Genomic DNA, 22189 nt, shown 5'->3' with positions numbered 1-22189 from the left:
TCAGTTAAACATGTTATGGCGATCTGTTTGCATTTTTCAGTACTTGTCTTGCGATAGACGTAAAAATGAGCTATTTTCGTTATAATTCACTGGACTACAACATTTTGCACACCGGCTTCAACTGTGTCACAAATTAAAATAATAATTTGTGGGTTTTGATATGGAAGTTCACCGTCTTTCGATTAAAAAAAACCGTGTAAAAGATATGGTAACATTATTCTCGGTCTGAAATTAACTAATATTACTTTTGACACTGCGATGTGTTAAGACGAATGACACTTTTTATTCCAAAACATGACCGTGACATTTTTACTTTTCACTCTTGCCATTTTCGAGTCGTGTCAATATTGAAGTCGGTGTCTGACATTGCGAAATAAATACATAGAGCGCACTATAACTTTCCGGATCTGGCCACTTACATAAACAATATTTAAAAAGTAATTACAACATTTGAAAATGGAACTGTTTGGCTGTAGAATACAGTTTGCTTCATCTGACTGTCACTTGTTTTTACATTGTGGCGTTATTTTAGAAATTGGTTGTCTACATCACCATGGATATACTCGTGAAAATTTTCGTAGTATGATTTGCTCAGCGGAGCTTCGCTCGGCTTCAGACTGCTTTTGACGATGAAGCACCATGCAAGACGACTATTTATAGCTGGTTTGCAGAATTCAAACGCGGTCGTGTGAATCTCAGTGACGAATTTCGAGGCGGTCGCCCGTCCACTGTTGTGCACAACAAAAACATCGATGCTGTGCGCCGTATGATCAAAACAGACAGGCATGTGACATACCATGAGATTCGGGCATCTTTAGGCATAGGCAAATACAATCAATACTACACAAACATTTGGGTGTGAAAAAGCTGTGGTGGCTCTCGGTGGATCCAACACAATTTGACTGAGGCTCAAAAAACGGATCGCGTCACTTGGTGCAATTGTATGCTTACCAGATTCAACGACAGGATGTCAAATTTGGTGTGGGACATAGTAGCAGGCGACGAAACATAGATTTATAGTTACGATCCCAAAACAAAGCAGCAATCGAGCGTACTGGTGTTTCGAGATGAGTCGAAACCAACCAAAGTGGCGCCCGTGCAAAGTGCCTCTAAGCGGATGATTGCTTCTTTTTTAATAAAACTGGACACGTGGCTACTGTTGCTTTGGAGAATCATTGTACCGTGTACAGTGACTTGTACACGACCATTTGTTTGCCAGAAGTTATTGCAAAACTCCGTAAAAATAACTGTAAACGCCGTATCATCTTGCACCACAATAATGCCAGTTCTCACACGGGCAGACAGACTAATGAATTTGTAAAGGTGAACAACGTTGACCTTATAAGCCATCCCGCTTACAGTCCCGACCTGGTACCTTGTGACTTATTTATTTCCAAAAATTAAGAACCAGTAACGCGGTCGACGATTTTCATCACCTGAAGAGGCTGTCAAAGAGTATGAAAACAATATTTCAGAGATTATCACGGAGGAGTGGCATAAATGTTTTCAAAATTGGTTCATTCGTATGAAAAAGTGCATTAACGCTAACGGAGAATATTTTGAGAAACAATAAATTCGTTTCTGACCATTTATAGTATTTTTTTCTTATTCATTCCAAAAGCTTATAGTGCGCCCCATGCATAAATCTTAAATTGTGTAGTATCATAAGATACCGAAGTTAAGAATGGAAAAAATTTAAAAAAAATATAACATTTTAGTATCGACATCGTCTGAGACAAGCTTGAATAGTCTGAGTAGAGTCAGGCTTGACAAAAGTTAATACGAAAACTATCTTACAGCAATATTGATTTTAATGAATATTATGATATTATACTACCATGATATTACTCTACTAGTTTCTTATAATTATCTTATAGACAAATATAAAGATATGCAGAAAATGAAAACTGTGTCAAAGTAATACAATTTGTAAAACAGTGACTGTATTACCAAGTGAAATTCCACTTAATTGGCAGTCTCATTTAAAAGGAAGTTTTATGAGCTCACGACATTGACGTATGTCAGGCCGTACAAGCAAATTAACCAATAGGCGACATATAAAGGTTTATGCAATACGGACATATGTAGGATTACTTGAGAAAAAGTACCAATCTCAGTACGATGGACGCTTTAGTGTAAACGCCCTATTTTAAAAATTACCGTTTTTGCCGCGGCCGCGTAAAGAACAAGGTAATAAGCAAGTGGCACATGGTAATCGCGATTGCATAATTATTGTACGAGTAGATAGATATACACTTTATTGCTCATACACAAGAACAAAAGCAGTACATAAACAGCAACTAATGTGGGCAAAGGTATAACAATACTATAAATTTTCACAATTTTTATCATCTGAACAAGTCGAGTTCGCGAACAATACGTTCTTATATTTATCGTTTATTGCAAATGATTCGCAACCGTCGATTACTATTAGTATAGAAAATGAAGTAATAATATGATAGTAACGAAGATGTCTTTATTCCTTTTATATCTTTCGTGAGCTATCAACATGAGAACAGACGATGTTATTTTACACAATTGTCAAATCAGTCATCAGTGCATCGTCTACATATTTTGTGACATAGTATACAAATATTTTATAGAGGGTGGTTGTTAGGGACTCAAGACGAAAATCGATTGTATTTATTTTGTCCCTAACCGTCAAATTGGGCCTTTTCCCGTGGGAATGTCACATATTGGTGATATGCCATACCTTTTATGTAATAAGGGCATTGGGTTGGGCTTGTATGATTAACGTGATTAAGTGCATACAAGTGAGATAGTAGTTATTATACAGTTATTTACGAGCACGTTATGAAAATAGATGTAATTACTTAACCATACAGGGTCAAAGCTCTTATATAAGTTCCAATATATTGATAATGGTTTTCATACGTGAAATTACATACTTTAAAACTGATTAAGGTATTGGTATTTGTAATTTTGTTTTAGTGTACTATTTCTGTTCTTCTGTGACACAATCTTCGCTGTAAAAAACTGAAACGAATATTTCGAAAGGCCAGGTTAAGATTACCCTTAACCCACTTAGGCCTCGTGTACATCAAAATGTACATAATATGTGAAGCGATTCAGGCCCACGTAATAATTATCATGTTAATGATTACATAATAAACGCCCTGTTCGCGTCTTGTTCTTGCTACACAAACTATCTTGTTAATAATGTTGATAAATAATGAATCCTTCTTGATCTTACAAATGGTATTTATTTCGTTTACTTTATTATAAAATAAAATACGCGCTTGCTTATGACAATGCCTTGATTGCAAATGTGTAGAAATCATAACTAAACACAAAAACATAAAAATGCTGACGCGGTAACATACTTAGTGTGCGATATTAACCGTACACGCCCAGTGTATACTGTACTTTATAGTGAATATATCGCATTCAAATCTAGCGTTACATATGATGTATGACCATTGGGTATCTAGAATAATCTCAGTACAGAGTACTAAAAAACTGACCTCAAAAGTCATTCATCCCCTGGTTTGTCACCCATAGAGGTGGAATATTTTCTTCAAATTTAAATGGGATCACTTCTGAGGTACCCTCATTCCAACAAAAAAAGAATCATCAAAATCGGTTTACAAATGAGGGAGTTATCGCGTAACATACATACAAAAAAACATACAGCCGAATTGAGAACCTCTACCTTTTTTTGAAGTCGGTTAAAAATATGCTTTTCATGGTAAACAGAGGGCTTGGTCCAGAAGCATGTACTTAATTATATTTAGTACATTTTATTGGACATTGGGCGTTTAAAGCTTTTCCTAGTGCAGTTTGCTGCATCTTAGGAGATCAACCGACGAGCGTGTATGACAGCCGTTGTATATTCGATGATGGCAGCACTGATGCGTGTAGAGTAGGATCGTAGCAAGTGGAAGGCTTTGTGGTTTTTGCCTACCCGGATGGGAAAAGGGCGTAGAATATATGTATAATGGTATATTTAAATTGTATTCTTTTCTTTTTTAGTGTTAAAGTAAGAACTATAATAAAATTAAACACATATAATATACTCGTATGTATATCGCCACCTTTTAAGAACAGTGGCTTGAAGTAGGTTTTTTTTACTTTTTGTTATTACATAGCTGTATTTGTAGCATGTGTTAAATTTCATTAGGATTAAGACATCGAACTTTCCATTGGTTGAAGCAATCACGTGACAACATTGATTGGGTATACGATAGATCGTTTCTGCGCGCCAGATGTGCCTCAGTTTTTCTTTAATGACGAATTATGTTTTTGACATTGGCCGCTATTCTAGAAAGACATCTAAATGTAGATGCTAGTGGCGATGGATCCAATATAATACGAAACCCATCAGCTTATCTTAGAATTTTTTCTCCAACACAGAGCGGTTAGACACGGTTATTTTTAGCAGCGACAGAAAGGCGCGATTGCATCGCGACATTGCGGTTTATAGGCGATTGCATCGATGCAATCGCGCGACAGCATCGATGCAGGCGCTTATGATGAATCATTAAAAACTTTCCCATCGCGATTGTATCGCTGCTTAAGATGCGTGTGTGTAAGGTAGGCGATTAGCAAGTGCATCGCTACTACGTTGCGACTGAATCGCTGCAGACGCGCTGCTAAAAGTCGCCACGTGTTACCTTCTACATTGGCTAACCTTATTTAAATATCTATTCTTCACCACTGATGGGTGCATACTTTCTACTCAATGCGAAATGTATATAAGTCTGTATAGGCATTTAAATCTATAGATATTGATTGTTTAAATGCCCCAGTATTCATGTTAAATGATAATAAACAAATAAATTACTCACATTGGTCAGTTCAGGCATTCTGGCATATTCCACGTACAATAATATTGGAAGATTTGATGCTCAAGAGACATGAAACTGAAAGCAAACATAAAATGCTCAAATGTATATATGCCTAAGGGTTTACTGACTTGTAGTGTTGGAGTTAAACAATGCTATATGAAGTTGTACATATAGAAGCTGCACTGAAGTTATTTTTGTAAAATCTTACACACATCAAAGTCACAAATCACTGAGACAGCATTTGGCTTTAGTCTGTTTAAATGGACAATTTAATATGAATACTATAATAAGAAAAAAACATGTCTGAAATGGTTTAGACTGTATTTTATATTTGAAACATTTAAATCATTAAATGCTTCTAGATGAGATTACTAAGAGACATAAATTCATGGTCAAGTGAAAACAGAATTAAAATTTGTTCAAAATTAACAGACAGTATTTTATTAATTTGAACAGACTAGAGGTACAGACCAACCTCTAGTCTGTTCAAATGAATAAAATAAAATGAACAGAATAATAAACAAATAAATCATTAATGATTTTGTTTAGAATAGGGTATTTCACAAATTTGGAAAATTCAATGTTTTTCATTAGGATTCAAATATAGATATAACATACTAGTAAAATGTGAAAAAGGAATTGAAATTTGTCAAAAAATAAAAGTCACAGGCACACATAGTCACTGGTTTGATTCTGATTATCATTTTGCTAAAAAGAAATAGAGCATCTTCTACTGACTAACCATTTTGATGTTTGAAATTGATGAAACTTTTCTATATTTTAACTGATGTTTGGTTTAGTTGATATCACAAAAATCTATCAGATATTTATATTTAGCACTTTCATATCACATTGATAGAAACAATAAGAATTTTGAGTCAGATAAACTACTCTAGAAGATTAGGTAGGGTCCATTTTAATGCTTTTTTATTAAGCCTGTTTAAGTGCCTTTATATTTAGATAATTAACTGTTACAAAGTCAAATAATCATTAATTCATAAGTAAAATAAATTTACACTTAAATGCTATGGAATCCACTTTACTATTTGAGAGTAGCTCTTTAAACTTATTACGTAATTAAAATAGTAATTTGAAAACTTCATAGCATAAATGCCATAATAATATTGACAAATTTTTAAAGTAAGCAAACAAAACACAATTAAAAAAATTAATCGAAGGATTTTTTCTGAGTGTTCGATCTTTGTATTAATAATTATAACAAACTAGTGGAGTAAGTTCACATAAAAATAATTGAATATCAATTCAATAAAAATTAAATTAAAAAAAATGGATTTAGGAACCTGTTACTACTATATTCAGAGAAACACAAGATTATTGAAGTAAAGAAAATTTACCAGGTTAAGGCATATTGCGGACTGATAAAATTGTAATAACGAATGTACTCACTGGAATCACGAGTTCTCTCGTTCAAAGCCTGAGGCGAAGTCAGCTGACAAGTCAACACTCGTTTATTCAATGAAAGTTCAAAACAAATACAACGTGTAACGTTTAAATTGTGACTTCAAAAGTCCATACAGCTTGTGGATTTATAATTTAAACAATAGTTTCTTCTCCATAACACTAAATAATTATTTAAAAATTTAACTATTTCAACTATCATCGTACGCTAGGTTTATTACTTGTAAATGTCAAAAAAAACGTTTTAGTTTTTGGTCAAGAGTAAATTAAGATGATAGAAACGACTATCTCAATGATGTAAAAAGGAGAAAGAAGATAATATCACTCCGAATACGTTCAAAAAAAAAAGCCACGTTCAGATACACGTCTCAAGAGTAAAAATTACGTGTGTGGGGCAACTAAAAATCTTTATAAGTGCCTGGATTCGCTCTGGACCTTTTGGAGGGAAAAGTGTCGTTTTTATTTTGACTTTCAATTACTTTGTGAAATCTAGTTTAAAGTAGAATAGGATAGTGCTATTGTACCTTAATCGAAGATTAAAACGCGAAATTATACGAATCTCGAACTAAAATACCCGTAACGGCCCGTTTTAAGGAATTCCGAGTCAATCCAAACACGCCGCCTCAAATTGCCTATCCTCTTTGTAGCGGCCATATTTACAGAAACATAATTTAAACTTCATGTTTAGGCAGTTGATTTTGCCAAAGCCTTAATAAAAAAAAAATTATAGGTGAATTGTCAGTGTCACTGTCATATTGACGTTGATGGCTATACTGCAACAACAAACAAAGGATTTTTTAATTCATGGCTACGTAATTTGTATTTTGTTACATTTGCTTTTTCTTAATTCTATAAGCGATGTCGATAGTTTTAAGATCTTATTTAAAAGTAAAAAATAATGTTCTATCAGTTGGAAGTTCAAAATCTTCGCCGGTGTTGATGTATGTATCGCCGTTATTCACGCGGCATCTCAGCGAGGATAAAACCAACAGTCCTGAGTTTATTAATAGCTCTATATTGATGGAAAATGGGATGAATGTTCAAGAGCTTCCTTTGATTGTGAGGAAGCTAACGAATATAGCGGAAATTGATGAGAAATCGACTGTCGAAGATCCTCAAAGTGCGCCGGATAACGGCAGCTACCATCTCATTCAAGCGGAATTTAAACAGTGCGTCGACCTTCGAGACGTTTTTTCTTTACTATCAAAATGTACTAAGATTACTCCTAATATTGCTTTAGGTGCCATGGAGAGAATCTACGACATTGAAAAGAATCCAATGGATGCAGCTCCAATGCTTATTGACTCAAATACTCATATCAACATGGCTAAAGGTGCTATATTAGACAAACTTTTAAAAGTAATCATAAAGACTGAAGATACCCAGACAACACTGAATATTTTGAAAACTATATCAAACTTTATGGACCCTTATAAACACAAATTTTGTGAAGAACTCCTATTCAGAGTCATTGATAATAAATTGTCCATTCTGCAAATTTGTGAATTTTTATCATTTCTGATTAATAACAGAAGTGATCCCCGGTACTCTGAGATTATCGATAAATTATGGATTGGGTTTGTACAAAAAGAAGCAGATATTAATGAAGTAAATATTGTAAAAATATTCACAATTCTACCAGGATTAAAAGTAAGCAAGAGGACTATACTAACACTACTAGAGCAAAAGTTTGCTGACTTGTGGAGTAAAATTAAAGTACCAGTAATGCAAGAAATACTAAACACTTTCTTGGAAGTAAAATATTCATCAATGCAGTCATTTGCTGTGGTCGGCACATGGATACATAAAAATATCCATGCATTAGATGAGGAGTCTTTCCTAGACATAGTTACAAAAGTGACAAGGCTCAACTACACTGATGATCACATAGAAAAGGCCATTGAAAAGTATATAAAATTGAAGGGGCCAAGAATTCAGAGCCCAATTGTTATTGTGAGCATTCTTAACTACTGCATGCAGTTTCAAATTCGCAATGAACAGATTTTAAATGCTTGCAGTGAATATTTTTTAACCAACGGCAATGTTATACCTGCTAGTTTTCTGAAGTCTTTTATTTATCCATTTGGATATTTGTATTTTGATCCAATTCAAGGTTTTGAATTTTGGCAACAGGCTGAAAGAGTGCTGGAAGAAAAATTTGATAAAATATCAGCAGATGATTTAGCTTCTATGATACTTTCCTTCATTTTTGTTGGTAAGCATCCCTTGGAGTTAGTGAAAAGGATGCTCAGCCCTGAGTACTTGGTGAGGATTAACAATCCTCAAGTAATGAAAAAGTTCCATTTGGTAGACACTGCTCTATCTTTGGAGTGTAAGGATTATTCTATCCCTCTTCTTCCAAAAGACCAGTGGTCTAAATTCACTCTTCAAGATAGTAGAGTTAGGAATATAATAGATAAGATAAAAGATACCCTACAAGAAGTTGCAGGTGGTGTTGATAATTATTCCACATGTGTTTTTATACCAAACTTACATTTTGATGAAACTTATTTGATAGATATCATGTTACACCCTGCTGGTTTGGGAAGTAATAATTTTAATTGGAAGCTGAAATCTGGTAAAAACGTGAATACTGCTATTTTAATTCATCTACCAGACCATTATTGTTCAGATAATAAGCAGTTGATTGGCCCTCAAGTAATGAAGAAGAGGCATTTGAAAATTCTCAGCATGAAGGTTGTTAGTCTTAAGTATTCTATTATCAGTAAATTCTATACATCATTTAATACCAGTGATTTGAAGAAATATCTTATTGCCAGTATTTTGAATGCTGAGCCTTGTATGTAGTGTTTTTTATTGTTAAAGTAAGAAATAAATATGTAAATTATATAAAGTGCCATTGCCTATTGGCGATAAAAAATAGCAAAAAACATTAGAATGTAAGATGTGCAATTCAGTAGAGTATTAAATTTTTTTACTCGATTATGGAAAGCTTATATTTTGTGATATGAAGTACAATTTTGTGGTAAATCAATAAAAAAGCAACAACATAATGTTATAATTAATTTATTTCATTATACTCATAACATCTTTCTCTTAAAATTTACTCACTGACTAATTCACTAGAATTTTATTATTTGAATATTTTTAATATTTTCTTAAACAACTCTTAGGTACACTTCGAAATATTTTTTCTAATAAAACTCGTTCAGATTAAAGATTAACTAGCATTCCGCTTTGCGGGACTGCTTTGGGATATTAGTGCGCTGGTTTTTAGGTTACGCGTGACGATTGTTCATAATTCTGAGCTCTTATTTTTTAGGTTCCAGTCGCGTAACAACATAGTGTGTATTTGAGAAGCTGTTCGAAAACTACCTTTGTGACCCTAATTAGGTTAGAGGGCTTACCACATTTTGTTACGCCACTGTCCTATTTATATACCTTCTCCAACAACATGTTTGGCGAAAGCGTTTTCTATAAGATGAACAAGCTAAAAGAGCTCTTTGTACATTTTGATCTAAACATGTAATATTTCAGACAGCCTCGCAAATATGTAGGAGCGGGAATGTAAAGAATGGAAATGAACGGAATTTTTGAATTCCTAAGATTTAGAGGCTAATGGGACTTTTAGAAGGTTAGGTTGGACTGGCATTATGCAGCCTATGGTGCAACTACACGTCAGTGAAATCACAGATAGAGTCCGGCATTTTAAGTTGCTTTTATACTAGCGTTAACTGGGACGCGTTACACAGATACTTATTGCTTTAGGGGTTATCAACTTACGTCTATGCCGTATAGTACCAATTTCTTTTATGTTTTTAGCAATAGTTAAAATATTGTTTGTGTGATACAGCTAACGTTTGTTTAAAAGCAACCAAGTCAATTAGAATTGCCTCTGATGATTGCCCATAGCCAGAAATGACTACTCTATAATTTTATATAGCCATAATCCTGTATCACAGCAACTCTAGCATGAATATCAAATTTGTAAAGAATGTGTTTACGCTGCCTCACAGCCTAAATCTAAAGTATGTTAATATACATCAATAAATTACCTACTTGACACTCGACAGAGTTATGGCTTCGAATAAGGCTAAATGTACGATTGAAATTACGAACACGATTTGTAAACTATCTGAAGTATGTTAATATATGTGCATTTTTCGGGAGGAATGCTCACTGGAAACTGTCGTTTACACCTTCTAACTTTCCCGTTTAAATACTCTTAAACATTTATTTTTAAGCTCTTAAACTTAGAGTATCGCGGGTAGATTGAAATCAACAAACAGCAATTACACGCATCATAACAACTTTCAGACAAATTCTAGAGCATTCTTAAACGTTTCCAATGAGACCCAATCCCGAATTACATCTATGTAAACGTGACTCTAACACACAATAGGTACTCCAAAGCTATTATTATTAGGTACACACGTCACCGTTATTTTTCATTGATAATTACATTACCGATCTTCACAGTCTATCTTTCACATCATTCTAGATGAATTCGATTACAAATTTAGTTGCAGTTCATCAACAAGAATAGAAATAGTATAAATAGGTACTAGGATTGAAAATATTAACAGCAAATATATTTTTGCTAACGATTTTTATCGTGTTTAATAGTTTTTGAACTGCTTTATAGAGGCATAGAAAATAATTTTTCAATGCAATTAGTTAGTTATACTTAGGTAGAGATTAATACAACGTTTGTTTTGCCTTCGCGTCGTTCAAAACGATATAATTCACATGAAGTTTGGCACATTTCGCTGACTCGCAATAATGTAGGTATGACATTGAAATTTGTAAATAAATCTTAATTAAATTAAATTTTGTGTTGACGTTTGATACTGATTTTATTTGCACCTTATTTGTGTAGTTTCTATATTATTAATACGTGTGGAATTTTACAAGTAAATTAGGGTTGAATAATATGGTTGCTTATATATGAGAATTATAAATAAACTAATGTACATGTGTCTAACGAATATAACGTTATAATTTGCGTACTTCATTTTAAGTAGTAGTTGAAAAACAATGTTATACTGCCGATATAAAATATAAATTCGACATTCAGTTAGAAAGGTTAGGTAGAACGTAAGTTTTGTAGATACATAATTTATTTTATATTCTTAAGTATAATTCCTTTGTTAATATATAATTTAATAATTCTTTAGAATAAATTATCATTCAATACCTATTGATAGGCATAATTATTTTTAAGTCATTTAAAATTTTGAACAATAAAAAGAAGATATGTTATTGCAAAAAAATCTATTTTACATCACTACGTGATAAATAACGTATGTGTAAATAAACATAGCTTTTAAAGACATTTTTGGAATCACTTATTCGACATTTATATTAATTTTATAATTTCTTTCATTATAACTTTAAATAAAGTGGAATTTGTCCAATTCTAGATACAATTTTATAATCTTTTTAAAGTTAAAAGTCTGTTTTTTATTAAACTAACGAGTATGTATATGATGTTATATTATTTTAAATACATGTTCGGTAAAGATATTTTTATTAAATACTTGCGGGGTACATAATAAAAGGAAGCGCAACTTAGTAAATTTTTCAAATATGTATACTATTCGCAAATTTCGTAAGTAGTTGGTAAATATCGTGACTTCAGGAAATTTTGACAAATCATTAATTTGGCAATGGCAAGTCAGAGATGGTTCATAACTCTACATTATTTGTTTCAAATTGAATGTATCTTACTTTCATGTAACGATTTTAATTATTTTACTTTTATAAAAGTATTTTGGTTACATTGAAAATGGATGATTAGATGATGAGGACAGAATATAGAAAAGTTACGTCATAGTTGTACGTTGAAGTATGTTAATTTATTCACTGATGCAACCAAAATCAAAGCAAAATAGGACATATCAATAAAGTTGTCATATGTGTATTACTCGCTATACAGTTTCGATTCGATCTTATGCGTATAGCTGAAGGGCTAGCACGACAGAGCGCGAGATACTGCTATGCTTTATGTCGCTCTCGCGTTAGCCCTAGATAAGGTTTATACTATACTTCTTATGTTTTTAGTTACTCTGCTTTTTTTCTCTCATAAAATTGTGACTTTACAGATTTTTTCCATACTAGAAGACACAAAAAACTAATAAAACGAAATATCGTAATAACTATTTAGGCAGAAAATATATCAGAGAGACACTCAATTCTTATAACTTTAGTGAATGTAAAATGAGAATGTCGCTATATTCTCTACCTATCCAAAAAGTGATATCATGCACTATTATCTTAAAACTATTATCATTTTCTGATCTAATTATACATGAAATTCTGAACCATGAAATTTAGAGCTACCTAATCGCTTACGGACTAGGATATTTTACAACATCGACTCCTATTTGGCAGTTACCTAACACTCTTTTATACGAATAAGGAATAGCTTCCTAAACTTATACCGTATTATCATAAATACTCCATTAAGAGTCGTGTAATGGTAGCCATTTTTCACCTGATTGAAATCCATTAATATCTTTGCAATCTTAATGTTTTACAGTGCATTTAATGAATAATTATTATCATATGAACGTTGTTGAAAGGAGTTATCTAATATTTTCGGGTAAGGCTTAAGACATAAACAATTATTTTGTGATATTTTGTGAGTATTTGAGATGACTACTTTGTGATACCTAAACGTTCTTACAATTTATTCGAATGCATTACTACATAAATCGTAGTAAATAGATTTAGAATAACATTCGTAAACGGATAATGGATTCCGTATTTATCAATAAAACATTAAGATTATGAAATTATATAGTGAGTATCTAAGTAAGAACGGCTACCAATAGAGGACCATTTTAAACACAATTTAGCTAATCTTTTGTTTATCAATTTAGACGAGCCAAAGGGCTTATGTGACAATTTATGACAACACGTAAAGTGTCATGGAAATTAAAATTGACGAGTTTTTATCATACAGTTGTACCTTAAAAGGTACTTAGATGTAAATATATTTCAATAAGTTTATAATTGGTGTTATAGATTAGGTGCGCCGAAAGATTTTCACGAGGTCAATCTTAGCTTTAGTTTGAGGAAGAAGGAATACTTGACCTCGAAACTATTTAAATGTTAATTAAATTCGGCTATTAAGGGAACCGTCTGACCCGATTACTTTTCATTGTTTTCACGTTAGTTTACGTTCAATGAAAATTGTATTGTTTAGAGTAAGTCCGGATGATAAAAATTTTATACAAACGATCACAGTAAGAAATCATCTACCTACGTAAGTGTGTGGAATGCGTTTCCAAGTTTAGACGCTAGAATTTTTGCAGGGGAAGTCTCTATATAAATTCGTCTCTGCGTTCCCATCTGATGTCGCATTTTATATCACTCTGCCAACGTTACCCCGATACTTAATGTCACGGTGACTGTTGCACACATTTTTAGACATAAAGAAGCGACGGCTACTCCGATTTTAAAGTGTGGCTATCAAAGTAGCAAACACATCTACATTTTGATACTATAATACTGAGTAATTAGGTCATCTTACTTTCTTCGTCTTTTGTGACGTTAATAATGGTTGTCCTCAAAAATTTCCTTACGAAATTAGTATAAGTTTAGAAATGTGTACAGCAACATCGATTTTTGTTACTCACTTAAATCTACTGACCATAAATCCTTTAGGGTATGTTAGGCTAAGTGCTGTACTATTATATATAGAGCTGTATCAATAAATCAATAATTTAATTTAATAAAGTTGATTTTGAGTAAACAAAACAGATAATTCTAAGTCTATCGTAGGCTACCATTTGGTATCTTGTTCTTTGATGTCACATAATTAACATCAAAATGACTAGATAATTTATGACGTTTCAAAACAAGCGAAATGTACTACAACCAGGAGAAAATAAAGAATTTTACAACGTACTCTTCGTCCACGCTTCAGTCCCACCACGGTAAGTTGAGCAGATATAGAAACCTTAGAACATAATTAATAATTATTTACAAAATACTTTTTTTAATAGATAAAAAATATTTATGGTATTCTTCAATAGATGCATATCGCTCATAAAGTATCTAAGATTTTTAACACTGGTAGAAAAAAATACTAAAAATGTCATAAAATAACAAATACGCTACAGCCGGTACTACGGCCAAAGAATTACAACCGATATGGCATACCGGCAACACAAAGACCATTTAGGTACCTAAATAATATACTTAGCAAATCTATTGATAACAAAACAAACTTAGAGCTAACGTCCGATAAGGCTTCTCATTAGATTCATACATACTTTTTCATACATATCTATACAACAGTGAATAAATTTAGTAAAACATCACTCTAAGCAGCAAATATCGAAGGGTTTGTTTTGCCTGTTGGAAAAGTTGTTGGTATTAACACAAATGTACTGGTGGTCGAAGTAACACAGGGCTGCACTGGCGCTGAACAAACCACCTTAGCCACACTATTTTTTATTTGAATAGTGAATTTATATTCAAGCAATAATTGTTGTCTTTAATAACCTAACCTCCGGTTAGAAAAACCGACCTCAAAAGTCGTTTATCCCCTAGTTTGCCACCTTATTTACACACCCCTTATTTTCTTGAAATTTAAATGGCACCACATCTGAGGTACCTTCTTTCCAACAAAAGAAGAATGGCGGAGTTAGTTATCGCGTAACATACATACATAAAAAAACATACAGACGAATTGAGAACCTCCTCCTTTTTTTAAAGTCGGTTAAAAATACAACCGTCCCAATATATAAATTAATACTGGCAGATTACTTGAATCCAAAAAATGTGGTCGATATACTATTGCGTGCTTTGTGTTTATGTTCATAAATATTATTTTTGAGCTAAATATGTTACAGATCAATTTCCAAATCGGGTTTGTAAATTTTCGTGTTTTGGATGTTCGTTACGTAAATGAAAACGGTGTTTTTTTTTGTTATTTTGAATGTGTGTGGTACATTGCGGTAATACCATTTGTATGATATATCTAAGGTAATAAAATAAACGAAGAGTAACTGAACAATTTGTCAATATGTAATACCCTATATCTCAGAATATATGTTCTGGAGATAAGCTGCTGTAACAATTATTGTTTATATTTATATTCTCTTTGAGTAACGGCGTTAGTGCTCAGCAACTTTTACAAAGGCATCAACATTTTTTTTATGTCCCCTTCTTTATTGCTCTATAACAAAATTTAGAACTAAGCTAACATTTACAAGTTAAATGAACGTCAATATAATTTTATAGTTGTAAGAAAATACATAATAATATTTATAAACGAACCATTATAGAAAGTAATGTTCGTCTCGGCAGTCTTTCGAGAGCGATTATGCGATTGTTTAACATTAGAAAATGATCAACGAGACACGAACTTGGCCCGTTCAAAAAACAGCACTAAATAGTTACGATAGAATCACAAAGATTTTTCATAAGGGTGCGCAGAGGCACGGGCGTTTTCACTAACAGTTCAGAGACGCGTTTAGTAAAATTAGTATTGCCATAGTGAGAGTGCGGCGCGCGCGACGGGCGGGGTCGCATTCTTGCCCCACGCGTTCACGAGAAGATGGTGATGACCTCGCGTCCGCCTCCACGCACCATGAGCACCTTCTCCAGTCCTTCCGTCAGTACCTCTAGGAACTCCATGTCTGTTGGAAATTACGTTAAAAATGTAGCAATCTACTAATCTGGATACTGTATATCTACACTACGTCATCTTGACAATTGAGCCATTTCCTTATGTAAGTTATATTTCGCTCACCCAAATGTTATATTCAGTAGTACAACCTCTAGCTTCAGCTTATATAAATACCCAATAGTATTAAATACTAGTGGATATTTGTTTAATTTCTCTTGATTTAGGTAATGAAACTATTTTTTCGGATCAATATCGCGTACATTTCTTTTTTCAAACAAACTAATGTTTTGGGCCCTTTACCGGCCCCATGGTCAGGGCTGACACGCGATTTAGTTCCGAGAAAAGTAGTTTCATTTCCTATGTCTAACAATCGCGAAAACCTAAGTTCTCTAGACTCGTAGTCAATGATATTATGTACTTTTGTAGCAAAGTCCCTGTTGGAAGGGTATTAAGAAAACATAGAGTGAGTTACATAGTAGGTTGTCGAGCGGCAGTGAGGAATTAAAGTTCCATACAAAATGCGTATTCCGGGTGTATTTATACTTACAGTTGGACTCTCTCTCGAGCTTGGTATCTCTAGGCGGGCCGGGCAGGTTGAGTATGACTAGTTGTGCGTCGTGGGACCGCGATACGATCACCTCGTTCAGCTTTACCGCCGTATGCATTCGTCGGACAGTTCCTTCGTCACTGTTTAGAAATATGCGCTATTAAAGAAATCGTCTGTTTAACATGTCCAATTTGTTACTGGGCTATATATTCAAAATACAGACTAAAGGCACCGTTTTAATATTTTTAATGTTAATCTACGACTTTTAAGCAGATATAGGTTCGGATGTAATCAAGAGAAACCATTTTTCATATATGTTGAATGTTGTAAAACAATATCCTGTTTACATTTATTGATATCTGTTGTCAGTTACTTTGTACATGGTGAAACTAATACAATTTTTACTTCTTTAACTTAGTAGCTTTATCTTTCATATAAGGCTAGTAATAATAAATAACAAAAACACTCACGGCGTAATGTTAGCCTTAGTCATGACGGCTTCTCCGTTGGGATTGGCATCTCGGGGCTTTTCCTCCGTCGGCAGCGAAGGTGCGTCCTCACACTGCGAGCGTTCATCGGACGAGTCCCACATTGAATCGATTATGTGCAACAAACTACTCCGAAAATCGTCCTACTTCACCCCAATTCCAATTCCATTTCCAATTAAGTCCAATTTTGCGCGCATCGAGGGTTGCACATGACGGATTCAAGGCGAATAAAACACGGGATGTCATATATTATTTAAGTTGTAAAACAATAACTCACTACGGACATTCAAACATCCAATCTCTTAACTAATGTGAGAACGAAACGAACAAAAGTGAACAAATCAACGTGGATGAAGTCATTGCAAACATATGACCACCGTGTGTAGATTCGCTGGGACTTTCGTGCCATTTTGAACTGATTGTATCAATATGATATAAGATTCTCATTAAAATAACAGTAATGAAACTTTATTTCTATCAAATAGTTAAGCAAAAGAGCCTTAGCGATCTGAGTTTAACGTGAAGGCAAGAGTAAAAAATACTATTGAAGATAAAGGAGACTATGTCCAACTTATATATCCGCACGCTCGATAATAAAGTAAAAAAATTATATAAACAATTTTTGGGATAGTCACAGAATAAATTTAAAAAAATTACATACGAGGGACATGCCATTTGACTGGTGCCAAATAGGTATGACAAAAATCTATTTGATATGAAAAGCTATATTTTAGTTGTATTCCATACCTAGGTAACTTTGGTTTTAAATGTATTTTGTCAGAAACCCAAAAATGTTACATTCTAATTTCGCCACTATATTATGGAGGATGTGATATTTAATCGATTCAACCAGTTTTCATAATAATTAGCATAATGAATAAAGTAAAATAAATAATATGAAACTAAAAGATTTCAACAATGATGTAGAACATAACAAAAGAAAGGATACTTCAGTAAAATTTGAGTGAACCGAACAAAATGTTAAAATTTGTTAGATAAAAAATACAAAAGAGTTGAAATAAGAAGCGAAGAGATTCAAGAAAATAGCAGACAATTATGAAATGGAAAAATTCACTTGAAACTGTATTTATCAAGTAAAATAAATCGTGACCCCATCGTAGGTCAGTTTCTAGTGAATTTATTTTCAAGCAGAGACATGGATGTTTTTTCAAAAAATTACGACCAATAGCACGCAACTTTAGCAGTTTTATAAGTGTGTAAAGTAATACGAGTACAGTCAAAACCCCATCAAGCTCAACGTTTCGGACTTTCGACCGTTGTTTTCGCGAGCGTCATAGAGTTAATTTAAACTTAAAGGATCAAGCTTGACGTGCTCTTAACCTTGTACATACATATCTGTAAATACAAATATTATAAACGTAGAAATAAAAAGGGGCATTGAGGTAAGTAGTCCTATTGTTAATCATTAGTAATACGAATCCGAAGACACTATTGTACAGGGTGGAAATTTTTAGTTTACTTACACAACAATATATAAATTCATACATTTGGTACAATTAAGATTGTCAAAAGTGACACTAATAACATTTGAAATAGAAATAAAAATTTCAATCCTGTATATCACTAAGAAATTAACTGTATTTATTTATTTTAGAAGTCCATCAAAGTAAAAGCAAAAATATGTTCACCTTGTCATCCTTATCTTTCTCTTCATTGTCGCTTAGCGGAGGCGAAGGCGCATTTTCATCCACCGTTGGTTCAGCACCTGGTTCCGCAAAACGCACTTTGCTTGTCGTCTTATTCACATCACCATGATGATGGTCCACGATTGCTTGTACCTATACGCAAATCAACATCCTCTTTTATAAATCGCCCTTTATTTGAAATTGTTTAAGCTTTCGAGATGCCAAAGCTTAAAAATTGTAACTACTTAACTATTTATAGCAAAATTATTATAATAAAAAAAACTGATTTGTAGTGTATCTACACTACAACCAGTTGCAATTGTTAGCACTAAGTATATTATTGTTATATCAACACATAGATTATTTATTGCGATGCAATTTAAATTTTAAAATAAATAATATTATATATTAATATAATACTGATAAATTTTAAAAGGCGCGTTCAAATTGAATCAATATATTTAAAAAAAGTTATAAAAGTGGCTAAGCTTATTTACGATATCACCATTGAGATAAATGTTTTTTTCACACGTGAAAAAATATGTGTTTTTAAAAAAATATACGAACAACAAACAGCTTTTGAATAGAATATAGTGCTTGTTTAGAATACGGAAAAAAGGTGAAAGACGTGTTGTTCCGAAAATAGAAATGAAGTAAATAATTAGATGATATGTAAAGAGAGGATAAAACACCAAAAGCAAACATTGAGTGATTAAACATCGTAATGTGCACGTGCTGCTAGCAGAGGTTATAAAATGCGAGATGACGAAGTAGGTATGATGATAATCAAAGACACATAGATGAGAAAACTTCTTAGCCACACAAAGAAAATACTAGTTCTAAACGCGCTTCGGATCAGAGGCTAACAATAATCAAGCTGACAGAAAACATTTTATTTACACACTGTTTAATCAAGTACCAGGGCAGTGTGTAAACTATACATAAATGCAGGAGGTAATTGTAAAAAAATCACAGCTAATGAACAAGGGTGGACTCTATTGAGGGTTAGCGTATTACCAGAGGTAATTTCTCCTCAGCGTTTTGCTCATGGTAATCCACCAAATTTTGCACCTGTATAGGCAGTGACAGAAACATTACGTTAGTTCTATGTTACAAGTGGTTACAAGAGGTGTAAGCTCTGTACACACAGTTATTGACAAATTTTATTTATTTGGTCTTTCGTCGGTATGGTGTCTTACTTACCATGCCAAGAGTTTCCTTCTTATTAAGTCGAAGTTCTCGCAGCATTTGGTTTCGTTGTTCCATCATCAAAGTTCGTTCGTAAGTGTATGCAGATATATCATTGTCCGTCTGTAATATAAGAAATTTTTAAAACGTGTTTTGAATTTCTTCTGTTTAGCACCGTAGGGGTGTAATGGGTCATTACATCAGACCACGACCGGAAATATAATATATAATCTGTTAAATGAAATAATTTATGTACTACCTGTTCATGTGCATAAATAAAATAAATAAAAATAAAATTATTTTGACAATATTATTCGCATTTACTATGAGATTAGTACCATTGACAGTGTTAAGTGACAACTCAATGTTTAGCGATAATTATTTACCATTTCAACAACTTCGACTTCAGCCTCAATGCGAAGGTGGTACAAGAACATTTTGAGGTCCTTCTTCATCTGAATAGAGTTGTCTTCCATTTGGGCTACGGTAAAGATGCGCATCTTGCAGTTTTTCCAAGTACGATGTTGTTTCAGCAAGAATGGAAGCAGCATCAGCATACCACCGTCATGTACGATCCACCAAATGTCAATATTTCCGGACACCTGAGAGGAAGAAAAGGATTTGTCAATTTTATATCGGTAAAGGGTATGATTGAGTTAGTGATCTCAATTGCTTTTTCTCGCTTTTGTATTTCAAAATGTACTGAAAATAGTAACCTTTTCAGTAGAGTCCGGAAAGAAATTGATTCCCTTAGGTACGAGCATAGCCATTTTTGCTGCGGTGACAGAGCGTACGGTTTGCAAGAACGTTTGCCAGGTTCGTTCGTCTTCCGATTGGCGCCATCCATACGGCCATCCAATGAGCACCGTGTTCGGTTTTAGTCCTCCAAGACCGGTTGTTTGTACGCTGAAAAAAAAAATGTAGAAATTTGGTCCTGAATTACAAAAATTACTTTTAATGATTAAACTACGTGTGAGAAAATGCGTTAAAAATATTTACAAATGACTCAATCCTTCAGCAACACTATGCGTGACCAAAACGTCCACAAAACCCTTGACTTTTTCCTCGTTCATACAACTGCGTAGGTTTTGCTTTGCCATAAAGGCGTCACCAGATCTTCGGGTGAAGTCACCTCCCAACACCGATACACATACGGTTAAACCTTTTCCTGTAAATGAAATATGGAAGAGTTTTATACACTTGTGTGATTTTGAGGTTCTCTAATACATTAAGGACATTTTTTTTAATACTAACCAGCTTTAAGTTGACTAGCAAAAGCAATCATTTTCCGGTATTTGGGTTTTAGTTCATTATTCAGTTTTGTAAGGACAAGTACTTGCGGACGCCAGTTCTTAGTGTGAGGAGGACCTTCTTCGAGACGCAAGAGTGAATAACGCGCTGCTGATAGAGCCAAACCTCGAAGTCCATCACCCCATTCTTTTTCAGCTCTGAAATAATAATTTAGAATGGTAAATACATAAACTAAAAAGGGAAGTGGTGTAAATCGAAAGCAAAGACTTACCCGCGATATTCGATGTATTTGTATATGAGGCCAGCCATACCCATAGCTATAAGAGCGTAGTACCAGGAAGTCATAAACATGATGGAAATGCAAAGCGTTAAACCCGCCAAAGACAGTGACCTGTAATTATAAGAAACATTGAAGCAAACTTTAGAATAATAGGTAAAGCTTTCAGATAGTATGGTATTTTTTACCAATGATAGTATTTGAAACGTGGTCGCCAGTTTGGAGTCTTCAGAAGAGTTTGAAGAGCACAGGCTAGATTGACAAATCCGTAGCACATAAGAAAGAACATAGATAGTAGAGGAGCCAGGATATCGACGTTACCAAGAAGGATACCACCCTGGCAGATACACATTGTTAGCAGTAGAGCCCTGTAATCAATAAAAGTAATTATTATCATTATTTTAACGCTTTCCTCTGTAGACATAGATAATGAAGTTATGTAACAAAGCTTTTACCTTGTGGGTTCGCCCCTGCTAGAAGAAACGGCGAATGGTGCAAGGAAAGGTATAATTTCGTCTTTGGCTATAGCTTGGAGTAAACGTGGTGCCCCAGTCAAAGATTGAAGTCCTGCTCCTAGGGTAGAAAGGAACGAACCAACTAGGATAACCCATTGATTCGGCCAGGCCATGTTTGCTACTACTAATTTTCCTCCAATAGATTGGCCGAATCTGAAAAAAAAAGGAAAATCATTGTGATAAAGAAATCGTAAAAACATAAAATAAAATCACTATCTATTCCTATAAACTGCCTCCGTGGCCGAAAGGTTACCATGCCGGACTGCCACGCAGAGGTCCCAGGTTCGATTCCCGGGCCGGGAGAAATATTTGTATGGCCTACATTTATTTCTCTCGTGAGTTTGGGTGTAATTTGTGGTTGTCTAAGTGTGTGTCCATGGCACTCGCGACACAGGTTTCCCTAGTGCGGGACTATGTTGAGTGTGTGCGTGTATTTTCGTAAGAAT

The 22189-nt window shown here is 33.8% G+C and overlaps 3 protein-coding genes across 6 annotated transcripts in view; 1 reads left to right on the top strand and 2 right to left on the bottom strand.

Moving 5' to 3' along the window:
- The window catches only part of LOC113230521 (trans-1,2-dihydrobenzene-1,2-diol dehydrogenase-like), a 30630-nt gene extending 24376 nt beyond the window's left edge, over nt 1–6254 (bottom strand). Inside the window, exons 1-2 of the mRNA XM_026464488.1 lie at nt 6216–6254; nt 4809–4883 (exon numbers count right to left, since the gene is read on the bottom strand). Of these exons, the coding sequence (XP_026320273.1) occupies nt 4809–4826 (18 nt within the window). The 5' untranslated portion in view covers nt 4827–4883; nt 6216–6254. The remainder of the gene's footprint in view (nt 1–4808; nt 4884–6215) is intronic.
- Nucleotides 6255–7085: 831 nt separating this feature from the next.
- LOC113230520 (FAST kinase domain-containing protein 3, mitochondrial-like) lies at nt 7086–9443 on the top strand. The gene has a single exon (XM_026464487.1). The coding sequence runs from the start codon at nt 7086–7088 to the stop codon at nt 9033–9035; it is 1950 nt and encodes a 649-aa protein (XP_026320272.1). The 3' UTR covers nt 9036–9443.
- A 5406-nt stretch (nt 9444–14849) lies between these two features.
- The window catches only part of LOC113230163 (solute carrier family 12 member 6), a 71607-nt gene continuing 64267 nt past the window's right edge, over nt 14850–22189 (bottom strand). Inside the window, exons 10-22 of one of the 4 annotated variants that reach the window (XM_026463957.1) lie at nt 21684–21896; nt 21417–21596; nt 21223–21342; nt 20955–21148; nt 20700–20868; nt 20417–20606; nt 20087–20302; nt 19716–19823; nt 19530–19583; nt 18516–18665; nt 16849–17009; nt 16379–16518; nt 14850–15841 (exon numbers count right to left, since the gene is read on the bottom strand). In XM_026463957.1, the coding sequence (XP_026319742.1) occupies nt 15750–15841; nt 16379–16518; nt 16849–17009; nt 18516–18665; nt 19530–19583; nt 19716–19823; nt 20087–20302; nt 20417–20606; nt 20700–20868; nt 20955–21148; nt 21223–21342; nt 21417–21596; nt 21684–21896 (1987 nt within the window). In that variant the 3' untranslated portion in view covers nt 14850–15749. The remainder of the gene's footprint in view (nt 15842–16378; nt 16519–16848; nt 17010–18515; nt 18666–19529; nt 19584–19715; nt 19824–20086; nt 20303–20416; nt 20607–20699; nt 20869–20954; nt 21149–21222; nt 21343–21416; nt 21597–21683; nt 21897–22189) is intronic. The other 3 variants (XM_026463960.1, XM_026463959.1, XM_026463958.1) reach the window with 3 other exon arrangements.

The sequence above is a fragment of the Hyposmocoma kahamanoa genome, unplaced genomic scaffold (assembly GCF_003589595.1).
Source record: "Hyposmocoma kahamanoa isolate Upper Pololo Valley unplaced genomic scaffold, ASM358959v1 63, whole genome shotgun sequence".
Lineage (NCBI taxonomy): Eukaryota > Metazoa > Arthropoda > Insecta > Lepidoptera > Cosmopterigidae > Hyposmocoma > Hyposmocoma kahamanoa.
This window is presented reverse-complemented; position numbering and strand designations above follow the sequence as displayed.

Bases quoted from the DNA above. Each gene is read 5' to 3' on its own strand.
- LOC113230520 (XM_026464487.1), top strand. From the start codon at position 7,086: ATGTCGATAGTTTTAAGATCTTATTTAAAAGTAAAAAATAATGTTCTA.